This window comes from Lutra lutra, chromosome 11, assembly GCF_902655055.1.
Source record: "Lutra lutra chromosome 11, mLutLut1.2, whole genome shotgun sequence".
Lineage (NCBI taxonomy): Eukaryota > Metazoa > Chordata > Mammalia > Carnivora > Mustelidae > Lutra > Lutra lutra.
Window position 1 is genome coordinate 93,139,031 of NC_062288.1, and position 22,241 is coordinate 93,161,271.

At 36.6% G+C, this 22,241-nt stretch overlaps 1 protein-coding gene across 1 annotated transcript in view; it reads left to right on the top strand.

The window, feature by feature from the left end:
* The window catches only part of AKR1D1 (aldo-keto reductase family 1 member D1), a 54,447-nt gene that overhangs the window by 17,524 nt on the left and 14,682 nt on the right, over positions 1 to 22,241 (top strand). The window contains exons 2-5 of the mRNA XM_047695946.1: positions 2,566 to 2,733; positions 5,952 to 6,068; positions 11,901 to 11,978; positions 19,144 to 19,266. Of these exons, the coding sequence (XP_047551902.1) occupies positions 2,566 to 2,733; positions 5,952 to 6,068; positions 11,901 to 11,978; positions 19,144 to 19,266 (486 nt within the window). The remainder of the gene's footprint in view (positions 1 to 2,565; positions 2,734 to 5,951; positions 6,069 to 11,900; positions 11,979 to 19,143; positions 19,267 to 22,241) is intronic.

The following is a 22,241-nucleotide window of genomic DNA, read 5'->3' on the forward strand; positions in this document are numbered from 1 at the left end:
CTTAAAGAATCTATCAGAATGCACATACAGTTCTCTTATGCTACATTAAGAATTATAAAGAAGCATTTTTCTCACATCCATATTTCCAACTACTTCCTCCATATTGATTAGAATTAAGTCCAAAATAGTAATTCACCTCATTGCTGCTTCTGCCATCTGAAGGAAAATATTTTTAGCAAGCAAAGACTGTACCAGATATTCAGCTTTTAGAAAAGGCTCTTTCATGGTAGCCGAATAATAGAAGACTCTCACTACTATAACTTGCTTCTGTGCCATGTCTTTATGAAATAAATCATCATTCGTATGTTACTTCAGGCTAATGGTTAATACCATGCTCCTAACTTAATCTTTGTCTTTCTCGTCTTCTTTATCCTAAATGTTCTCCCCTATGCCTCTTGTCTTGGGTTGATCTTTGAAAATATAAGCATATATTTTAAAATGCATTTTTTGGGGTTTTCCCCTTGTATTAAATCTATTCATGTTCTATACTTACATTTACCAATTCCAGACACAAAAATTTCAGTGTTATTTCTGAGATTGTATTTACCATTCCACATGAAGTCTTATTCTTTTCATTAATACTATGTATATACTGATAATGGAAGTATATTTTTATCTTTTCCCTTAAATTTCCGGATTCTACCCCAAGCCTCCTCTTCCAGTATACTTTTGTTGTCACACTTGCTGTCATCCTTAACATCTCATTTTACAGGGTGTTTTGCAGAGCTTTTTGGCCTCAATTTCTATTCAAGCTCTATTAATCATGCTGTCAATTAAAAAAACTGAAGAGGTATTTCTGACATTCCTGGAATGTGTGTCTCTTTTCCTAGCTATTTGATATTTGTGACTATGAATCTTATTTTCTAATACCATCTGTGTAGCCAATTTGTTCATTTTTCATATCCTCTTATTTTCCTAATAGTGATGACTTTCAACTGAAGTAGGGAAAGAAAATATAATTTATGCTTCCAGTGCTTTTTATGTCCAGCCCAGGACTATAAGGTCACTAGAAATGTAAGAGATTTCTTGTCTCACTCAATCTCAATAAATCGACTTCTGTGGGCCAGAATTCACAGGTCTGTTGAGATTTGTCAAGCATTTGGTTAGAACACTGAAGATACGGAAACAAGCACAAGTAGTTCTCAACATTTGTGAACAAGATCAGAATGATCACCATCTGAATAAGAGATCAATTAAAATCTACAAATAAGATTAACCCTCTCTTCCTTCACACAACCTAAAAGATGATTTAAACATTTTATTTGGCAAGACTAGATGCTTGTCTTGATGGAAATATCCACCAAGGCTTCCATTTTTCCTTAAGAAAAAAAATGTAACTAAAATGAGACACACCCATGTTTATTTAAAATGTCATCATAACTAAAGAACAGTGATTTATATGCAATCTGAAACACGGATAACTTATACTTCCAGTGTCAAGAGTTTGTCAGGTTTTTTGGTTCTATCAGCGTCCGGGAGAGAGGATATTCATGTTTCATGCAGGTTAATAAAATGAACAAACATTTGGCTACCAAATTTAATAAAAATATATCTTGAAAATCTAACATGCCCCCCAACACTCTTCTTTCTCAGTTAATTGAGGAATAATTGATATACAATAAACTGTACTTATTTAAAGTATTCATTTTGATGAGTTTGACTCATATGTACACCCATGAAGACATCACTATAATCAAGATGGTGAACATATCCATCACTGCAAAAGTTTCCTTGTGTTCTTTTATAATCCTTCCCTGCCACCCATGCCTGTACCCCCTGTCCCCCACCCCAGGTAATCATTGATCCGCATCTGCACTATACATTAGTTTCCATTTTCTGGCATTTTATATAAATGGGATCATAATGTTTTTATTTTTCATCTGGCTTCTTTCACTTAGTATAATTTTCCTTATATTCACCCATGTGGCTATAGCAGTACTTCATTTCTTTTTACTACTGGATGATATTCCATCCTGTGGATGTATCTCAGTTTATCCAAAACTTCGATTTATAATGGAGCCTTCTTTTTTTTTTTTTTAAAGATTTTATTTATTTATTTGTCAGAGAGAGAGAGAGAGAGAGAGAGCGAGCACAGGCAGACAGAGTCCAGGCAGAGGCAGAGGGAGAAGCAGGCTCCCCACAGAACAAGGAGCCCGATGTGGGACTCGATCCCAGGACGCTGGGATCATGACCTGAGCCGAAGGCAGCGGCTTAACCCACTGAGCCACCCAGGCCTCCCCCTATAATGGAGCCTTCTTCAATGAACTTGTGCCTTCCTCTAACATAGATGTCATGAAATCTCTTGTCAGTGGTAAAACTGATCAAGTTTCATTTCTGAGGCCACAAAGCTAGGGCAGACTTGGTATGGAAGGAGTACTCCACTGAAGGTGGGAAGGAAATTCCCTGTGAGGTCAGTGTCCTCAACCTCCAAACACCATCTTCCAATCACAACATGTAATTGAGAATTTGTCTTTTGTTGTAAAACAATGTCTATGTGCAGAGCATCCTGATGAAGAATGATTAAAGGAAAGGTCCATTTCTCTTCTTCCCACCTTGCCTTTTCAGACCCCTAAGGGGACCTGTGCGAAGTCAGTGAAGATTGCCATCGACGTAGGGTACCGGCACATTGATGGGGCCTACATCTACCAGAATGAGCACGAAGTGGGGGAGGCCATCAGGGAGAAGATAAAAGAAGGAAAGGTGCGGAGAGAGGATATTTTCTACTGTGGAAAGGTAAGATCTTTCCTTCACCCTCCAATTCCTTATACTAATAATGGGTCTTGTATCACTTTTCTCTGTTAAAGAATGTTGGGCTCACCAAGAATAGTGAGTTCTCAATTCCCAAATTCCTCATTTGTGCCTAGAATTCAGGGACTGATTAATTAGCTTGTTGAAGGTTAGGGCAAAACTCCTTCTTCATATGTGGGCATTTTATTTAAAACAATATGGGAAGATCCAGATCTACAAAGCAGAAGAACTGGGGTGTAGAGACAGTGGGGGTGGTGGTAGTTCATATAACATAAGCATTTGCCAAAGCTTTCTTTAAAAGGGCAGCCTTCTTTTTTTTTTCTATGCCTATTTGTCCATAGATCACTGGGTTTTGTTTTTGTTTTGTTTTGTTTTTATTGAGCTACAATTCACATACCATAAAGTTCACCAGTTTAATCAGTGGCTTTTCATGTACTCACAAAGTTGCATAACCATCACTACTACCTAATTCCAGAATGTTTTCATCATTCCAAAAAATAGCCCCATACCCACCAGTAGTCACTCCCCATTGTTCCTTCTCCCCCTCCAATCACTGGCAACCACTGATCTGCTTTCTGTCTTTATAGTTTTCCTATTTTGGACAACTCACACAAATCAAACATGATACGTGGCCTTTTGCATCTAGCTTCTTTCACTTAGTGTAACATTTTCTAGGTTCATTCACGTTATAGCATGTATGAGAATTTCATTTCTTTTTTATGGTCAAATAATACTCTGTTGTGTGGATATATGACATTTAGTTGATATCATTATTTTTGAGCCTTTGAAATTTCCAATGTTAGAAATCACTATCCACTGAAGAGCAATCAGAAAGATAAAGCATCAAGATAAAGCCTGTGGAAATACAGGTTGCATATTTCCAGGCAGCTTTGCAGAAATTAAGCTGTACAACTTTGGAGAACATGTAATACAACTCTCCTGAGTGTTCTAAAAGAGAACAAGATATTGCTTCTGACTTCATCCACTCCCCAGACACCCCCTCCTCCTAGCTTCCTACTCAGGCTCATTGCCAAGCTCCCTAGGAGTTTGTGGTGCCCCAAGTCTCCAGCCACTTACAGATTATCATTCCAAGGGGCCACATACAGCCACTGTCCCAAAATATCAGCCTGAAGCTTTTTACTTTATCATAGCTTTACAATTTTGATTCCTTAAGATTTTATTATTACAGTCTCTCCTTAGAGTAAATACCAAAGATTAACCTGGTGCTCCCAAATGTTCCTGATGAAAAATTTCTTGAAACCAGATCCTGAGAACTTAGACCAAAGAAGCCTGCCCAAAGCGAGGAATATTTTTGAAGATTTATGTCTTATTCAAAAATTTTTTCAGACTTTTACATCCCCCCATGATATATTCTTATTTGTTTCATTTTTGTTTCAGTGTAAAAATTAGGTTTTTAAGTTACCACTGAGAAAAATAAACCAAAAAACTTTTCTTATCTCCCCTGGTAAACAGTTAATGTTGTTGCAATATCTATCATATTAGAAAAATTGAACCAAATTATGTCATCTATTTCATAAAGTTGCTATGAGTTAACATTTATAAAGCACTTAAACATAGTACCTGGCACAGAGCTAGGACTATATGTGTTTGTTGAATAAAAATAACATGTATAAGAAAGAGTTTTCAGCTCGATGCGATGGCAGCAATAACACGCCAAATGGGCCCACAGTAATGACAAAAACACATTTTTCCACTACTCCTTCTACATTGTTTTTGCTTCTTTATGCATTTAAGGCAAGAAAAAAATTATTGTCCAACATAGAGAAAAATAAAATTTTACCAATTTTGCTTGCCCTTACTTGTGACAAAAAGGGTACAGAAATTTAATTTTTTTCCCCAAAAAACACTTTCAACAAATTTGATGCTCCAAGAAAATGTATAAACTTATCCCAAGGTTCTGAGGCTCCCTCAGTGCCCTATGTTTTATAGACCCTGTCCAGTTTGACAATCTAAGCCTTAATGTTTCATTATCTAATATTTTAGAGACTGAGTAATTTCCTTTTCTTTCTTTCTTTCTTTTGTTAAGCTAAGTTTCTTTTATTTTTTCCAGCTTCATTGAGGTATAATTGACATATAACATTTTGTAAACTTAAGGGGTATACCATGTTGATCTGATACACTTCTGTATTTCGCAAAATGATTACCACCATTGTGTTAGCTAACTCCTCCATCATATCACATAATTACCATTTCCTTTTTGAGGTGAGGACACTTAAGATCTATTCTCTTAGCACCTTTCAAATATATAATATAGTAGTGTTAACTATAATCACTATGCTTTATATTAGATTTTATTTTATATTTATATATCTCATATATAAATTAGAAAGTGTTTAATATAATTAATTGAATTATATAAAATACATATATAAAATATATTTATTATATAAAACTAAATTAATAATATTTAGTTAGTTAGTTATATTGGATCCCTAAAATTTGTTTGCCTTGTCATTGAAAGTTTGTATGGTTTGATCAACATCTCCCCATTTTCATCTGTGAATAGCTGTCAAATTATTGACCTTTATTGGAGAGGCCAAGGCTGGGTCCTCCACACCACTATTTTGGTGATATTATTAGTTTAGCCAGAGAGCCAGTAATTTCATAGTATGAATTGTCAGAATTTCCCTGGGGTGTGAGTAGGACCAAATGAGAACAAAGGAGCAGAAAAAGGATATCTAAAGGTTTGCAATAACTTAAAGTTTCACCAGCTTCTGCACCACCTGTCCCAAGGTGAAGGATCCGGTGAAGTCACTCACACAACCAGATTTCTTGTTCCACTAAAGCACATCTTTTATCACAGTGTCATGAAAATAAAGTGCTAAGCCCAACCCTCTAGTGAGATCCATGTTCCCTAGCTACACAATGAGGAAAAGCAAAAGTATTGAAGGCCAATTCAGAAGTTAGCAGAGAGCAGGGCAAGACTTTGTCCCTGAACTAGGTACTCTGTGCTTCAGGTGGATTTTCAAGTCTCTGGTACTGTGTTTGGATAAAGTATATTCCAGGTGTCAAAAGTTGTATGAACTCATCCTATACCCAGATGACACTGCAGCATAAAGATATTTTTGTAAAATGAAAAGAGTGAATAATGTATAGGAGTGCTTTGTTAAGAATAAAGGGCTGCATGGTTGTTTAAAAAAGAGTGTAGATGTTAGTTAACTATCATCTTTTTATTCTTTCAGCTGTGGGCTACAAGGCATGACCCAGAGATGGTCCGCCCAACTCTGGAGAAGACACTTAATGTCCTCCAGCTAGATTATGTGGATCTTTACATCATTGAAATACCCATGGCTTTCAAGGTAAGTGCAGATGCCTAAAGGTTAGGTCTCTGCTCCTTGGCAACCATTAGCCACAGCTGTGCCTGTGATGCTATGAAGCCAATTTATTACTTATCAGCATAGAGTGTTAGGGCGTTCTGTTACTATAAATCAGATAGTACTGACCAACCCCAACAAATGCCTACAAAGATTATGTGTAACAGACTCAGTCCTGGAACCCTAGTTTCTTGATTCATAATCCAATGCACTTGCTAATATATCTGCCCTTTACAACTGTAATTTAAACCCTCTCCATCAAACCAACATGTAGTCTCCTGACTGCCCTCTATATTTTAGCTAGCTAGCATTCAGACACACCCTTCTTGTTCACACAGTCATGAAAATGTCCCTGCAGAACATAATGCAAGATAATATATACAACTGAAAACTTGCTCACCTCCCACTCCCTCCAAAAGGACATAGCTCAAAGAATAGTCAGGTTTTTGGAGCCAGATCCGAGGACAGATTATATATGTGATAGCTATTCTTCTAGTTCCAATTCACTCCTTCTTTGAACTTTCTCAGTCTATGGGCTTGTTAATTTAACCACCCACAACACACCTGTATATGCCCTGCTAAAGAGCTGTCACTGCCTTAAAATTTCATTGAGGGCAGGAGAGATTGAAAAACAAAATTTGCCACTTGTCCACAGGGTAAATCAGATCCTGCTGCTAGTCAGGAAGAACAAAGATTCTGCCAGTATAGTGGCCAGGATTCCTTTATGTAGCCAACCTGGCTGCCCCAGTTTTGTCCTCTGGAAACACTTTCCTTCTCGGCTGTCTTCTGTGGTCACATCCAACATGGACTTTGGGAAACAATGCCCTTTTGCATCCTACTTCATGTACATATAGGATTGGGGACTTCATGATGGCCTTGGTAATCATAGGCTTTCATAGTTAAAGTTCAGATTTCATGGACAAAGAAATATCCCTTAAAATGTAATATGCTTTCAGTAAATTCACATTCAGTCAGGTCCATGAATGAGTAGTTAAAACTAGAAATCTAATAGGGTCACATTTCCTATATCTAACTTGTGGCCTATGGTTTCTGTCTCTTAGTCAAGAACTTCTTTATTCTACTCATCTGCCCCATCTTCAGCTTACCGACCTCCATCTGACATGAAATAATATAAAACAGGCACAGCTAATGTGTTCCTTGCACCCAATCTGTATCTCATTGGATGGCGCACCTTTGTCCAGTAGGACATCTGTGGCCAGAGATCTTGTCTTCAGACACAATCAGAATTCTCCCAAAGTCCATTACTTCCCTCTAGGATTCCTACCTTCCTGCTTTGGCTGTCACTAACTTCTCTATCCCCTGAAGGCTCAGATCTGAACCTCTGTCATCTTGGATAACATCCAGAAATACAGAATATGCATTTTAGAAAAATAACATCTTACCTCTCATTTTACAAGCCCAGTAGCAAGAAACACATCTTTCTTCAAGACCTACCTGAAGACTGCAAAAATGACCAACAAATTCTAACACCCATTGGTTTTCTACTAAGTTCCCTAAAGCTCCAGTCTTAGTAGGCCCATTTGTCTGCATCTCAGGACAGAACAAAGCAACAATTTAACAGATTCTATGCTATTACAGAGCAGGGATTACCAGCAGCTGGAGATGGGATACTTCTCATGGTCCACAAGCCCATGTTGACCTAACCAATTTCCCATTTTTGGTCCACTACTTGCCATAGCCCAGCATCTTTGTATTAGTTACAACTTGTTATAATTGGCAGAAATCCAACTCAAATTGGTGTTTAGCTAAAAAAGGAGCTAAGAATTCCAAGGGGTATCTAATTCAGGCACAGCTGGATCCAGAAGTTCAAACTATGTATCCAGCCCTTCATCTCTGTTTTGGTTGGCTTCATTCTCAAAAATCCTTCTCTATATGATGGCAAAATGGCCATTGACATGCCAGACCTACATTGTCAGCACAATGTGAGAATTCAGAGAAAGAGAGACCACACAGAAAACCTCATGGAGAAATACCGGCTAGCCTTCATTTGGTCGTGTACTTATTACTGACTAATCTTTGCTAAAGGCCAAATGAGTGACTGACTGACATCTATGACCAAGAATAAGAGCTGGGTCAGCCCACCCAAACAACATGGAAAGAGCTCCTCCAGAGGGGATAGAGTAGGTATGATAGAAAACAAAATAACAGATATCTACTGTAGTTAATTAGAGGCCACTTAACATAGTGGTACGGAGCAGGGGCTCCAGAGGCAGGCTGCCTAGTTTGAATCCCAGCTGTGTCATATACAAGCCAGATGACTTGGTCAGGTTATTACCTGATCACTTTCCACATCACCTAAACACCAGGCAGTAGAAAAAGTCTGTATGGGCTTTGGAGTCATGCAGAATGGGGAATGAATTTCAGCTTTATTATTTACTAGCAACAGTCACTTTGATCTTTCTTTCTTTCTTCCTTTCTTTTTGTTCTTTCTGAACTTCAATTTCTTTATCAGTAAAATAGAAACAATAGCAACTACCTTGACAAGTGTGAGGAGTCATTAAATTATATATGTGACATTGTTGGCACAATGTCTAACATTTTATAGATAATAAATGAAAGATGATATTCTGAAATGTTCACATGGAAGGGAACATTATTAATAAGATATCCCAATAACCTAATTTCACAGAAGAGAAAGTTGAGGCCCCAATCAAGGAAGTAACTCACTCAAGTTTAAAGTTCATTAGAATGGGACCAGATGGTGAGTTCCCTGATACCAACCCCATTCTTGTTCTCCTACATGACACTGCCTTCTGCCTTGTCTTTCCAAACCTAGCAATCCCAATACTCTGTGGACTATAGTGATTTTTTAAAATTTCAGATTCTTGGGAGTTGTAACTTTAGCCCTCATCCTCACACAGCTAACTTCACTCATGTTCAAATGGTAGATTTCTAAGCTAAGTCTTTAAGATTTGGAAAGAGCCTATATCTAAAAGTGAGAAAATGAATTTACTTCTCTGTGGCTGACCAATGATTAGTAAAATCTTTTTGGGAAAGGTAAACAGAAAATGTCCACTCCTATTCTTAGATGGGATCAAGGCTCAAGGATACAGAGAGACAATAAAACTTTTAACAGTAAGAAATTACACAGTATAATGACATTACTTCTCACATGAACCTGTAATTCCTATAATGGAGAAATCAATCTTTGTAGCCAAAATATCACATGCTTTTTGAATCTCATCGTATTTTTAACAAGAAACCTTTCTTGCTAAAATATTTTTGCACTTTAATATTTTTTAAATGTCAAGTTAACAAGCAGATACAATTTTAGAACAACAAAATAAAAAAATCACAATAGGACATTTTTAAGGATCTTTTTAAAGATTTATTTGAGAGAGAGAGAGCATGAGTTGTGGAGGGGGAGCAGAGGGAAGAGGGGAGAGAATCTTAAGCAAACTCCATGTAGAGCTGGACAAGGGGCTCAATCCTAGGACCCTGTGATCGTGACCTGAGCTGAAACCAAGAGTCTGACATTTGACCAACTCAGCCACACAGGTACCCCATAATAAGACATTTTTAAAAGAAAGAAGTTACTGCTGAGCAAGAATGAGAGTCAGTAGCATGGGTTTTTAGAGGGTTGGATTATTCTTCTAGCAATATCTTACAGTAAGGAGCAGGCATAAAGGACAAAGACAATGGGTTTATCAGGATGAATGGATTGGTAAAGTAGACACAGATGAAGGGAGGCATCATAGAAATATTTAACATGGGTACAGTCTTCATAAGGACTTAATTAAAATCTGGAGAAGTAAAAATTATTTAACAGAGTTCCTAACAGAGGCATAAAGAAAGCCATTTCAGAACAGAAGTAAAACTAGGAAATGCAAAAGGCAAGAAATATGGAGAAAGACTGGAATGAAAAATGTGGGGTCATAAGTGTTGAGAAGTTCAAAGAGCTTAGAAATCAGAGATAGAAAGGGTAATTAACATGAATGATTATGGGGCATTGAGGAGAAATGAGCCCTTTTCCTGTTCTCAGTGAGACAGAGGAATTGAGAAATTATTTTCACTAAAGAATATAATGGAGAAAATGTTATCACCAGAGGGGAAGTTTCATTCAGGTGAGATGACAGAAGGGAAACTTTTTTAAAATTGTAAGAGTATAATTGATTGTCCAGTTGCTTGATTTTCAACAAAAAAATTCCTATTATCAAGGTCTAGAGACTTCCATCCTGCCATTCAAATCTAAAAGACACTTTGTCCCCATATTATCTGATCTCTTTCAATACAGGTGGCTACTGCCTTTTTCTTTAAACATTTTCAGTTCATGGTTCTATGATATCACCATCTCAGAATGCTTTGACAGATTCTTCCCTGTCAACCTCCAAATGTCATTATGCCAGTACTCTATTCTTAATATTGTCTTACTGGGCCACACCTTCTCTAAAGGTGATCAGTCAAATGGATTGAATACCACTTTATATGCTGAGGACTTCTAAATTTGTCTACAGTCAAGACTTCTTTCTCAGCCTCTCTCAGATTACTCTGTTTAATTGCCTCCTCAAATACCCAGTGAATGTCTAATTACCATTTCATTCTCAACATAACCAAAACAAAACTCTTGATGGCTAGCTTAAACTCAGGGAATTATCACCACCAGTCAACCAAGGAACCTAGAAATCTTCTTTTATTTCTCTCTATCCTGTTTCCAAGCCCATAAGAGAAGGATCCCATTTTTAGATAAGTGAAAAAGGAAAAATCTGAAAATCAATGGTCAGTCTTAGTTGGAAAAGGATTACCCAAAAACTAGGTTTGATACTGAGATACTTTGTGAAGTCAAAAACAGATGCTAAACTCCTGGAGGGCCCAGAAAGGAAAAGAAGAGAATCATTGGGCAGATTAGTCAGAACTAAGAAGTAATGGGCTGAGTTTTCCCTTATATGTAGGGAGCATTCCACTCATTAGCTATACTTTTCTTAGCTGAAGAACTTCCTCTCACACTTCATGATGATCTTTGGTTTCTTATCAGAGTAAGAAATTTGCTGTTCTCATATTTGGCAAGGGTTAGTGTTAGGTCAAAATACTGAGCATAAAAGTCTTAATTCTCAACTTCTACTCCTTGTTCATGAGTAATTTTATTATTAACTGTTAGAGTGGCTGGTGGTGAGTGTGGCAAAGAATTGCACGAAGAGTAGAGCAATAAACAGGGCAGAGTTTATTCACTCTCCATGGGAGGAGAGGGATCAGACATCCAGAGAAATGTTGGCCCCCAAGGTTCTGTCAGCCTGGGCCTTTTAAGGGACTTCAAAGGATCTGAGAGGGTTATAGCTGTATCCATTGCCAGGAGTGGGGGTTGGGGGGGTGGTAAGGGGAAGTGGTTGACTCAGCCAGGTAGAGCAGGATGCAACAGGTTTTTCAAGGGGCTCTGTCCAAGGCTCATCTGGGATGGGGGCTGTGATCAGGCTAGAGAATATATTTTGTAGTTGGTGTCCACTTTCCAAAAATGTAGGGCACCATGATCTAGAAAAACAGGGCAAAGTACTGACACCTATGAGTTTTGTCTGTAAGTGTGGCTGGGGTCATTGTGGGAGCGGGGGAATTGAACAGATTCCTTTCATTATGAGAAAACGTCAAGGTTTAAGAACAATAATAATCTGTCAATAAATAAAGGAAAATGAATGCCTGGGTGAGATAATGAGACTAATGTGTCATATTTATTATATATAAATATAAAAATAATTAAAATTGAATTGCTTTCTCAGGGCCAGGCTATATGGTATAATGACAACTCAAATTCCATAACTTTAATTCCCAGATATAAATAAAATAAATTATACTCATTTTTTTTTGTAGCCTGGAGATGAACCCTATCCTAAAGATGAGAATGGCAAATGGTTATATCACAAGTCAAATCTGTGTGCCACTTGGGAGGTAAGTTTAGATGGGTCTCTTTTCTTGAAGACTACATTTTTAAACTGTGATCTGACTATTCCTGTTCAATAAAGGGAGAGATGCAGCCTTTACTCCTAATGGAAAGTAATAGTCAGAACAGGTATTTTTAACCATAAGCAAAGATGTGTAAAATTCCCACTTCTCTGCACTGAAAAATTCTTGATTTTGTTTTGATGGAAAAGAAAAGTGCCAAAGAAGAGAGAAGTGTAGAAAGAAAAAGAAAGTAGAGTAAGTAAATTCTAATGTAACTATAAATAAAAAGTGTATAAATGGGATAAATTCACAAATATTTGAAGTTTCTCAAATTGAATTTACAAAAATCAATAATATGTTTAAAAGAAACAAACTTTAAATGATTCATGAAAAACTGAAAAAAAAACTCTGGTTCCAATTCTGAGCAAGCTCCTTCCCCAGGATCATCAGAGTAGGAAAACTAGGGAAGAGTAATGAGAAAACCTGCATGGATTCATGATTGGGGTGGAAGATACAGATATTTTGAACTGGTTTATTTATGAGGTAATATGACAGCTTTTACCTAGAGTAGAAGGCAGCCCAATAAGCTGTAAGAGGATAACATAGGAGAGGACCTTAGAGTTCTTTTTGCTGTTTCTTCTCTTCTGCTATAGGTTGGAGCAAATATTGTCTGCTCCATCCGTGCAGAAACTTAAGACTCATGTTCAGATGTCTTCAGGAATCAAATCAGAGTAGCACTGAAAACCTGTACTTGTGAGAGGCTGAGAAAAACCTAAGTTACTCTCTGACCTCTTGTTTCCCTCCTTCTCCCATTCCAAACTCCAGAGGCTGGGAAATTACACTCTAAAAACTACCTCTTTCTAATGGACTTCCACCCTATAGATAATAGCTGAATTGTGGAATTGTTTTGAAGGGTGAGGAGGCATTGACTGCATTTTCTGGTGCCTGGGACTCTCCACCCAACAGACCATAAACTCATTCTTGACCTCACTGTAGATGATTAGGTTTGGAGTGTGGTATTCCCTTCCAAGTGACAGACTGATAGCGTAGCCAGTATCCCCAGGAAAAGAAATGTGTTCACAGCCCCAAATTACAAGGCATTTATTTTACAAAGAAACTTCATATTTTAATTAGAGATCTGAACATAAACAGAACAGAGAACCAACAACTTTTAACTTTTTAAGCCAATTAATATATTCAAGGAGATAAGATATTAGCAATATGAAACAAGAACAAGAATACATCTTTTTAAAAAACAAGCAAAAATAATAATTAGAAAAATGTAAAACAATGCAATCAATGGGATAAAAATAGAATAGATACAGACAAAGAAAAAAATTGTCAGATTGAAGATCAGAATGAGGAACACTATCACCCAATATGAAGAAGGACAGGAAAATTTTTTTAAATATGAAGGAAAAGCTAAGAGATGTGAAGGATAAAATTGGAATTTCTAGATTTCATATAGTAGGAGTCTCAGGAAAAAAGGAAAGAAAAAAGAAAAAAAGGTAATATTTGGAGGGAAAAAAAAGAGAGAGAGAGAGAGATAAAGGGCATGGATTACCAAAGGAAAGAAAAAAAAGAAAACCCTTACCTAGACACATTACAGTGAAATTTCAGAATATCAAACATACAGAGAAAATGTTAAAACTTCCTTAGTATAACAAACAAGCAAGTAAGGAAAAAAAATGAAGAAACAAAAACAAATCAAGGAGAAAACAGGAAAAGAAGAGAAGAGAGAAAATGAATAGATGGGAAAAATAAAAAACAAAGAGCGAGATGGGAGATTTAAACTCATTTATATTAATAATCACAATATATGTAAATAGTATAAACAACTCAGTTAAAAGGCAGAGGTTATCAGAATGGATAAAAAGCAAAAGCCTGAAATGGACAGATCATCCAAGCAAAAGATCAACAAGGAAATCAAGGCCTTAAATGACACACTGGACCAGATGGACATCACAGATATATTCAGAACATTTCATCCCAAAGCAACAGAATACACTTTCTTCTCTAGTGCACATGGAACATTCTCCAGAATAGATCACATTCTTGGACCTAAATCAAGTCTCAACCAGTATCAAAAGATTGGGATCATTCCCTGCATATTTTCAGACCACAATGCTCTGAAGCTAGAACTCAATAACAAGAGGAAATTTGGAAAGAACCCAAATACATGGAGACTAAACAGCATCCTTCTAAAGAATGAATGGGTCAACCAGGAAATTAAAGAAGAATTGAAAAAATTCATGGAAACAAATGATAATGAAAACACAACGGTTCAGAATCTGTGGGACACAACAAAGGCAGTCCTGAGAGGAAAATATATAGCGGTACAAGCCTTTCTCAAGAAACAAGAAAGGTCTCAGGTACACAACCTAACCCTACACCTAAAGGAGCTGGAGAAAGAACAAGAAAGAAAGCCTAAACCCAGCAGGAGAAGAGAAATCATAAAGATCAGAGCAGAAATCAATGAAATAGAAACCAAAAAAACAATAGAACTAATCAACAAAACTAGGAGCTGGTTCTTTGAAAGAATTAATAAGACTGATAAACCCCTGGCCAGACTTATCAAAAAGAAAAGAGAAAGGACCCAAATAAATAAAATCATGAATGAAAGAGGAGAGATCACAACGAACACCAAAGAAATACAGACAATTATAAGAACATACTATGAGCAACTCTACGCCAACAAATTTGACAATCTGGAAGAAATGGATGCATTCCTAGAGACATATAAACTACCACAACTGAACCAGGAAGAAATAGAAAGCCTCAACAGACCCATAAGCAGTAAGGAGATTGAAACAGTCATCAAAAATCTCCAAACAAACAAAAGCCCAGGGCCAGACAGCTTCCTGGGGGAATTCTACCAAACATTTAAAGAAGAACTAATTCCTATTCTCCTGAAACTGTTCCAAAAAATAGAAACGGAAGGAAAACTTCCAAACTCATTTTATGAGGCCAGCATCACCTTGATCCCAAAACCAGACAAGGATCCCATCAAAAAAGAGAACTACAGACCAATATCCTTGATGAACACAGATGCAAAAATTCTCGCCAAAATACTAGCCAATAGGATTCAACAGTACATTAAAAGGATTATTCACCACGACCAAGTGGGATTTATTCCAGGGCTGCAAGGTTGGTTCAACATCCGCAAATCAATCAATGTGATACAACACATTAATAAAAGAAAGAACAAGAACCATATGATACTCTCCATAGATGCTGAAAAAGCATTTGACAAAGTACAGCATCCCTTCCTGATCAAAACTCTTCAAAGTGTAGGGATAGACGGCACATACCTCAATATTATCAAAGCCATCTATGAAAAACCCACCGCAAATATCATTCTCAATGGAGAAAAACCGAAAGCTTTTCCGCTAAGGTCAGGAAAACGGCAGGGATGTCCGTTATCACCACTGCTATTCAACATAGTACTAGAAGTCCTAGCCTCAGCAATCAGACAACAAAAGGAAATTAAAGGCATCCAAATCGGCAAAGAAGAAGTCAAACTATCACCCTTCGCAGATGATATGATACTATATGTGGAAAACCCAAAAGACTCCACTCCAAAACTGCTTGAACTTGTACAGGAATTCAGTAAAGTGTCAGGATATAAAATCAATGCACAGAAATCAGTTGCATTTCTCTACACCAACAACAAGACAGAAGAAAGAGAAATTAAGGAGTCCATCCCATTTACAATTGCACCCAAAACTATAAGATACCTAGGAATAAACCTAACCAAAGAGACTAAGAATCTATACACAGAAAACTATAAAGTACTCATGAAAGAAATTGAGGAAGACACAAAGAAATGGAAAAATGTTCCATGCTCCTGGATTGGAAGAATAAATATTGTGAAAATGTCTATGCTACCTAAAGCAATCTACACATTTAATGCAATTCCTATCAAAGTACCATCCATTTTTTTTCAAAGAAATGGAACAAATAATCCTAAAATTTATATGGAACCAGAAAAGACCTCGAATAGCCAAAGGAATATTGAAAAAGAAAGCCAAAGTTGGTGGCATCACAATTCCGGACTTCAAGCTCTATTACAAAGCTGTCATCATCAAGACTGCATGGTACTGGCACAAAAACAGACACATAGATCAATGGAACAGAATAGAGAGCCCAGAAATAGACCCTCGACTCTATGGTCAACTCATCTTCGACAAAGCAGGAAAGAATGTCCAATGGAAAAAAGACAGCCTCTTCAATAAATGGTGTTGGGAAAATTGGACAGCCACATGCAGAAAAATGAAATTGGATCATTTCCTTATACCACACACGAAAATAGACTCAAAATGGATGAAGGATCTCAATGTGAGAAAGGAATCCATCAAAATCCTCGAGGAGAACACAGGCAGCAACCTCTTCGACCTCAGCCGCAGCAACATCTTCCTAGGAACATCACCAAAGGCAAGGGAAGCAAGGGCAAAAATGAACTATTGGGATTTTATCAAGATCAAAAGCTTTTGCACAGCAAAGGAAACAGTCAACAAAACCAAAAGACAACTGACAGAATGGGAGAAGATATTTGCAAATGACATATCAGATAAAGGGCTAGTGTCCAAAATCTATAAAGAACTTAGCAAACTCAACACCCAAAGAACAAAGAATCCAATCAAGAAATGGGCAGAGGACATGAACAGACATTTCTGCAAAGAAGACATCCAGATGGCCAGCAGACACATGAAAAAGTGCTCCACATCACTCGGCATCAGGGAAATACAAATCAAAACCACCATGAGATATCACCTCACACCAGTCAGAATGGCTAAAATTAACAAGTCAGGAAATGACAGATGCTGGCGAAGATGCAGAGAAAGGGGAACCCTCCTACACTGTTGGTGGGAATGCAAGCTGGTGCAACCACTCTGGAAAACAGCATGGAGGTTCCTCAAAATGTTGAAAATAGAACTACCCTATGACCCAGCAATTGCACTGCTGGGTATTTACCCTAAAGATACAAACGTGGTGATCCGAAGGGGCACGTGCACCCGAATGTTTATAGCAGCAATGTCTACAATAGCCAAACTATGGAAAGAACCTAGATGTCCATCAACAGACGAATGGATAAAGAAGATGTGGTATATATACACAATGGAATACTATGCAGCCATCAAAAGAAATGAAATCTTGCCATTTGCGACGACGTGGATGGAACTAGAGGGTATCATGCTTAGCGAAATAAGTCAATCGGAGAAAGACAACTATCATATGATCTCCCTGATATGAGGGAGAGGAGATGCAACATGGGGGGTTAAGGAGGTAGGAGAAGAGTAAATGAAACAAGATGGGATTGGGAGGGAGACAAACCATAAGTGACTCTTAATCTCACAAAACAAACTGAGGGTTGATGGGGGGAGGGGGGTTGGGAGGGGGGGTGGGGTTATGGATATTGGGGAGGGTATGTGCTATGGTGAGTGCTGTGAAGTGTGTAAACCTGGCGATTCGCAGACCTGTACCCCTGGGGATAAAAATATATGTTTATAAAATAAAAAATATATATAATAAAAAAAAAATAAAAATATAAAAATGAAAAAAAAATAGAAAAAAAAAAAAAAGAAAAAGCCTGCTACATAGATTAAAAAAAATCCATTTTAAATAAAAAGACACAGATAGGTTAGAAGTAAAATCTTGAGGAAAAAATAAAAGTATAAAAAAGACACACTATGCTGACAGTAATCAAAAGATAGTTGGAGTAACTATTTTAATATCAGCAAAGACTTCAGAGCAAAATGTATTACCAAGCTTGGATAAGGAAGTTTGTTTTATAATAATGAAGAGATTAATCCTAAATATCTATGTACTTAATATCAGAACTCCAAAATACATGACACTTAAATGAAGAGAACTAAAAAGAGAAAGAGAATAGTCTGCAATAATAGTCAAGGATTGTAAAAAGTAGACAAAATCTATAGAAGATATTTGAACATTATCAACTGCTTGATCTAATTGACATATATAGACTACATCACCAAAATATAACAAAATGCTATTTTTCAAGTGCACATAGAACATTTAACAAAATTGTCTATGATCTGAGATATGAAACAAATCTCAATACATTTAATAACATTCTTTATGCAAAGTAAGCTGTCTGATAAAATTAGAATTACAGGGGTGCCTGGGTGGCTTAGTGGGTTAAAGCCTTTGCTCTGCCTTCGGCTCAGGTCATGATCTCAGGGCCCTGGGATCGAACCCCGCATCAGGCTGTCTGCTCAGCAGAGAGCCTGCTTCTTCCTCTCTCTCTGCCTGCTTCTCTGCCTACTTGTGATCTCTGTCTTTCAAATAAATAAATAAATTCTTTTAAAAAAAATTAGAATTACATGCTCTACCAACTAAGCTGGCCAGGTACCACTACTGAGAACAATTTTTAAAACTCTATGTCAAAAGATATATCATGTTCTTTTATAGAAAGACTGAATACATTAAGATGTTAATTTTCCCCAAACTGATTGAAAGATTCAATAGAATCACAGTCAAATTACCAAAAGAAATTAAAAAGTTGATTCTAAAATTTATAGGGAAGTGTAAATAGCATGAAGATAAAAGATTCAATTTACCAAGAAAATATACCAGTTTTTAAACACATATGTACCATATAAAATATCTTTAAAATATATAAAGCAAAAGTTGATAAACTGTAAGAAGACATTGATAAATGCTTCTAATATAGTGGGAAATTTCTTACATGTCCCTTTAAATTATTGAGAAGCCAAGAAAAGCTAGACCTAATTTTGTATAGTGTGTGTGTGTGTGTGTGTGAGAGAGAGAGAGAGACAGAGCAAGAGGAGAGAGATTTGTATCTAATAAAAGGAGACTATACATTTTCACACACACCAGACATTTTTAAAAATGGATCAGGTACCATGCCATAAAGCAAATCTCAACAGATTTCAAGAAGTAAAATCATTCTTAATGGACTAGTATACATTGTGAAAATTCAAGGGAAAGATATGCTGTACCGTATTTCTGAAACTAATTCAAGTATAGAATTCCTGCCTGTCTCTCCCACTTTTTTTTTTTCTTCACAGAATGTGTATTAACGTACCCAAGGACTTTCTTTCTTAAAAGAATTCATCGTCACCCTCATAAACATTCTCATTGGTTTTGAGGCTTTTTCCTTAACCCATTGACCTTTACTCAACAGGCTTTGGAAGCTTGCAAAGATGCTGGCTTGGTGAAATCTCTTGGAGTATCCAATTTTAACCGCAGGCAGCTGGAACTCATCTTGAACAAACCAGGACTCAAACATAAGCCAGTCAGCAACCAGGTATAGTTTGCTAGGAGGTGGGAGGTAAGAGGGGGAGTAAGGGCTGGGGGAAGATTCCAATATTTATTTACCAGGAGAACCCTGGACTAGGAGTTAGAAATCTTGTGGTCACTCTACATATATCTCATCATAAGACCCTGAGAACAAGTCTTTTTATTTCTCTCAATTTATGTCTCTTAAAAAAAGATTTGCAAGTTCAGATCCAGGCAAAAATAATCCAAAAATATTTTTGAGGAAAAGTAATGAGGAGAAACTAGATCTGCCAGATACTAAGACATGCAGAGTACTTAAAATTATGTAAGATTAGTGTAAGAACCAACAGATAACCAAATTAATAGAAAATAAGCAATACCTTAAAAACAGGCCCAAGTATAATAAAAACTTAATGTAGAAACAGTAACACAAATTAATGTCAATGGCAAAGAGATGAAATTTTCAGTAAATAGTTTGGAGGAAATGGCTAATTGTATAGAAACAAATACAGATCTTTGCCTCATGTCATACTCCTAGTATCTCTTCAATCAGGAGTTAAAGATAAAACAGGAAGTCACTTGTGAATACTACAAAATGATTTTAGTTTTCTAGAGCTATAGGTAGAAACGAAGCCATTGGAAAATTATAAAAGAAACTGACATATTGAATAGTACAAAAACAAACTCTAAAAATATTGGAAACAAAGAATAAAAAACGGATAATTATATTTTTAAATATAATAGAAAGGGAGATCATATCCTTATGAATTAAAGCTTAATAAAAATTAATGAAAAAAATAAAAAAACACTAAAACTCAACAGAAAAGTGAGCAAAAGAACTGTGAATAGAAATTCGAGAAGACAAATTTCAAGACTAGTAAACATATAAAAAATGTTCAACTCCACTAGTAATTACAAGTATTATTTTGTATCGTATATCAAATTAGCAAAGCTTTTATTTTTTAATGTAATGTTCCATATAAGCAAGTGATAAAGTGCTGCTGGCATGTACAAATTTGTTTGTCCTTACTGGAAAGCTATTTGGCAATAAGTGTCAAGAGCCTTAAAAAATGTTCATAGTCTTATATTCCTAAGAATTTGCCCTTGTGAAAAAGAAAATCTGAAAGCCTTTAGGTGTGTTTGTCACAGCACTGTTTATAAAGGCCAAAAAAAAAAAAAAAAGGAAAGGAAACAACACAAATATGAAAAATTAGGAGAATATTTAAATTATAAAAATCATATAATATAAAAATCTTAAAGATGTTCTCAAATAATTTTTGAGCAAAAGAGCAATGGCCATGATATTAAGGCGAAAAACCAGGATACAAAATGTAATTCAATATTGATGTGAATATATTATTTAAAAACATGCATAGAAAAAATATTGGAAAGAAATATATCAAAATACTAACTGTAGTTATCTCTGGTTGAGAATTACAAGTGAATTTTGTTTTCTTCTTTATGCTTTTCTGTATTTTCCAAGTCTTCTGTAGGGCGCATATGTTACTTTTATAATCACAACAAAATACTGTTACCCACTAGTTAAATGGGGATAAAGATACTCTCTTCACCCTACTTCATAGAACACTAAGAAGCTACATTTAAAAAACATTCTTGGGCGCCTGGGTGGCTCAGTGGGATAAGCTGCTGCCTTCAGCTCAGGTCATGATCCCAGGTCCTGGGTTCGAGCCCCACATCGGGCTTTCTGCTCAGCAGGGAGCCTGCTTCTTCCTCCTCTCTCTCTCTGCCTGCCTCTCTGCCTACTTGTGATTTCTCTCTGTCAAATAAATAAATAAAATCTTTAAAAAAAATAAAATAAAAAAATAAAAAATAAAAATAAAATTTAAAAAAAAAACATTCTTTGGGGGGCGCCTGGGTGGCTCAGTGGATTGGGCCGCTGCCTTCGGCTCGGGTCATGATCTCAGTGTCCTGGGATCGAGCCCCGCGTCGGGCTCTTTGCTCAGCGGGGAGCCTGCTTCTCTCTCTCTCTCTCTCTGTCTGACTCTCTGCCTACTTGTGATCTCTCTGTCAAATAAATAAATAAATAAAATCTTTAAAAAAAAAAATTCTTTGGGTAAATATTCACGTACTGGAGTTATGGTTGACTTGTTTTCTTGATTCATTGTTTTTAGCAACTCGAAACAGTCTTGAGTTCATAACAGAAAGAATGAATTATTACCTATCATGACAATTACCAGCTAAAAAACAGGTATTGCTGTGTTTAGAAGTATCACTTCCTATGACACTTAAGCCAACACTATACCATGTGCTCTAAAGAGCTGAGAGCAACAACCCTTGATTTCGTAACTGATCTCCATCTATCCCTTTGTTCCTACTCTAACCCTCACTAGCACATCTCCCTCCTGCACCCTACAAGAATAACATTTTGTTATAAAAGGTTAAAATGATACATGTTTCTTCTTACAAATATACTAAGAAAGATGGTGATTTTTTACCTCAGAATGAAAAATGGAATAAGAATTGACAGTGTGTCTCCTCGTGCTAAGGAAGAGGAAACTAAATTTCCCATTAGAATAAATCTGAAGTATAATTTGCAAATTTTTATATTTTTTCATAGACTTTATGAACAAGGGCCCATAGAATATGACCTTACTCTATACTCATTCTCAGAGCCTGAGCATTCCAAGCTTCCTTAGTACTATCCATGGTGTCTATCTAAACAAATGTGTCTCCAGGCTCCATCCCTGGCTTAGTCTCTCTGAAAGCCTTCCTGGTGGACAATTTGTCATGCAGCATTCTCCCAGCCTAATTCAAAGTAGACTGTGGATCTACCTCAGGCCATTTAATCTCACACATCTAACTCTACTAACAAACGAAGGGAGGGAGGTGGGGAGAACAGTAAGATCTCCAAGTTCTTCAGTTTTTCCTAACCCTATTCATTATGCTGAAATCACAGATGTTCTGATAGGAATCAATAAATACTTTTTGAGTGACTTAATGAAATGGAAAACCCAACACCAATTTTTACAGAAAGACACAGGA